The sequence below is a fragment of the Primulina eburnea genome, chromosome 1 (assembly GCF_022965805.1).
Source record: "Primulina eburnea isolate SZY01 chromosome 1, ASM2296580v1, whole genome shotgun sequence".
NCBI classification, from domain to species: domain Eukaryota; kingdom Viridiplantae; phylum Streptophyta; class Magnoliopsida; order Lamiales; family Gesneriaceae; genus Primulina; species Primulina eburnea.
The window spans coordinates 14,637,639-14,640,035 of NC_133101.1; the positions used below are offsets into that span (position 1 = coordinate 14,637,639).

General features: G+C 35.2%; 1 protein-coding gene across 1 annotated transcript in view; it reads right to left on the reverse strand.

Moving 5' to 3' along the window:
- Positions 1-296: 296 nt before the first annotated feature.
- Positions 297-2,397, reverse strand: part of LOC140804757 (uncharacterized) — an 11,466-nt gene continuing 9,365 nt past the window's right edge. Inside the window, exons 8-10 of the mRNA XM_073160878.1 lie at positions 943-1,044; positions 479-880; positions 297-407 (exon numbers count right to left, since the gene is read on the reverse strand). Of these exons, the coding sequence (XP_073016979.1) occupies positions 297-407; positions 479-880; positions 943-1,044 (615 nt within the window). The remainder of the gene's footprint in view (positions 408-478; positions 881-942; positions 1,045-2,397) is intronic.

The following is a 2,397-nucleotide window of genomic DNA, read 5'->3' on the forward strand; positions in this document are numbered from 1 at the left end:
TCAATAAAAACCCAAGCCACAAGTTGGCTCGCTGGACACCTACTCTAACAAATACAAAATACTATGAAATTCAAATATTCAACCATATTTTTCCTACCAATTAATAGAATAAACATCCTTCCATGGTAGTTATTATGTATAGGACATATCAGTGGATTTTCACAGAAGCACCGCAGAAGGAAAAATTGGAAACACAGACCTGCTGACGGAGATAGAGGCCTGTCATAAATCATAGATTGTAAGGGGCTGCTGACTGAGGATTTCAGTCGAGAGGGCGGACTTTTCATTGACAATTTTTAAAGAGGAATTTCGTTATACTGGAGATGGGGAGAGTAAATATTCAGGCTGTAATCTTTGTAGAAGTATCCCTCATAAGGGACAACATGGTGAGAAAGATTTCTTGAAGGCTGAAGATTCGAAAAAAGATTTAAAATTGGAAGGGTATAAAGGCATCGTGAAAAAAATTAGAGGTGCCAACTTTGAAGCTCGTCTTTGAATCTGACAGAAGCTCTAAAATGGCAGAAAAATATAAACCAACAAGTCTTCTCCGTAGTTCATTTTCACAGCACAACTGCAACTCCTTCCATACATTTGTCTGTTCATCTATGGCACTACTGAATCTTTCCAAGTCTTGGTGTTTTCTACTCTCGCTCACCTCATCATTTTTAAGCACAACATGCCTGATGATTACATTGATGAGGTGCAACTTACGGGTTGAAAGAGTGGGCAAAATTTTAAAGACAAGAACGTAGTACAAATGCCAAAATTTGATCCAAAATAAGATGTCAACCATTTCTGCAGAATATGCTCTACATAGTTTGGTATCGACTGTTTGAAAGACACAAGGGCTGCCACAATATCCCAAATGTTCAGAAGCCCACTGAAACTCGCACACAGACTCAGAGACCATAATATGTTTTTTTCCCACCAAATTAATTCTACCTCAGGGAAACCAGGAAATGATCCGAAATCAATATCAAAACATATATTGGAGGAAGTGTCCAATTGCTGCCCTCCAATCCAAAGGAACTCGATAGCAGCTTTCTGAGTTATGTAAAATTACAATAACATTTATTGGTCAATCAAACATAGGTAACTGTTTGAACGGTTAGTTCTTATTTCTTCCATTCAGCTTTTGACTAAATCATCAAAATTTTCTTTTAAAGAAATGTGGGTGCTAGTGTAACGCTCTGACCCGATTTTTATAAAACAACAGCGGAACTTAAAGATTTAAATAAAAGGAAAGAAGGATTTAAAATTTTCTTGAAATAAATACATTTCCAATATATACCATCAAAAGTATATACATGATCATCTAAAGGTTGCAACAAAATATCAATGTGATCATGTCCAAAATAATTTCTTCCTTCCTTCACTTGATACATATGACTTCGGCTTCAATCAACGTCCTGGTTCGTCGCTCTTATCTGCATCACATGAATAACTGAAATGAGTATAAAACTCATCAAGTGGAACTCTTACATATCAAATATCATACTCTGTAAATCATGGCTTTGAAATCATTAAATACCATCCAACTCTTGAAATATAGCATAACATAGGATAATAAAATCATAAAGATGGTATTTCTCTTTTCTCTGGTATGGATTGATATCTAAATAGTATCTCTGTCTCTGTACCTATATCCCATCGATATAAATCGATTACTCTCTTGGGATATAAGCCTATGGTCGTTGATCAACTAATTGCATGCAATCTCTGACTATCCATTTATCAATCCAATAAAACATTTGAACTTCTCTTGGACATTAAATCAAACACTTTGAAGACTGATCTTCTCTTTTGCATTCCCTTATACACAATTGATGCATATACAAGCCTCTAATATACAACAAAGTGTATATATACATAACATGAATCAATTGAAAGGGAATAGCACATTAAAACTATTGAAACACAATACATATACTATCATGTGAGCACAAGGAATGAATTCCACTTACAACCAATAGCAACCTTGAGTCTAAGCTCTTGGTACAAATCCTACAACAATAAACCATGAATAGAACCATCAACAACTCAATAATCCAACAACCATACCATAAAACCCATAAAATCAACACAATCACAAAGTACCATAATTTCCCCCAACACCACAAACCAAATTAACTAAACCCACAAGCTTACCTTAGCTTCTTGACTCCAAAATAACCTTCTCCTCACTTCAATAATCCAACAAGAGGCTTGAATCAAGAGAACAAAAGAAGAAATTAAGAACCTGATAGAGGTGGATTTTACCTGTTTTTCATATCGTGTTTTGTTGCATTGTGTTGCATTTATTACTGACATTTCGTGCATTTTGTGTTGTTTTAGCATAATCCATATCTTTGTGTCGTTCATGTGTTTAGTGGCGAAAATGCAGGGAGATTGGTGAAG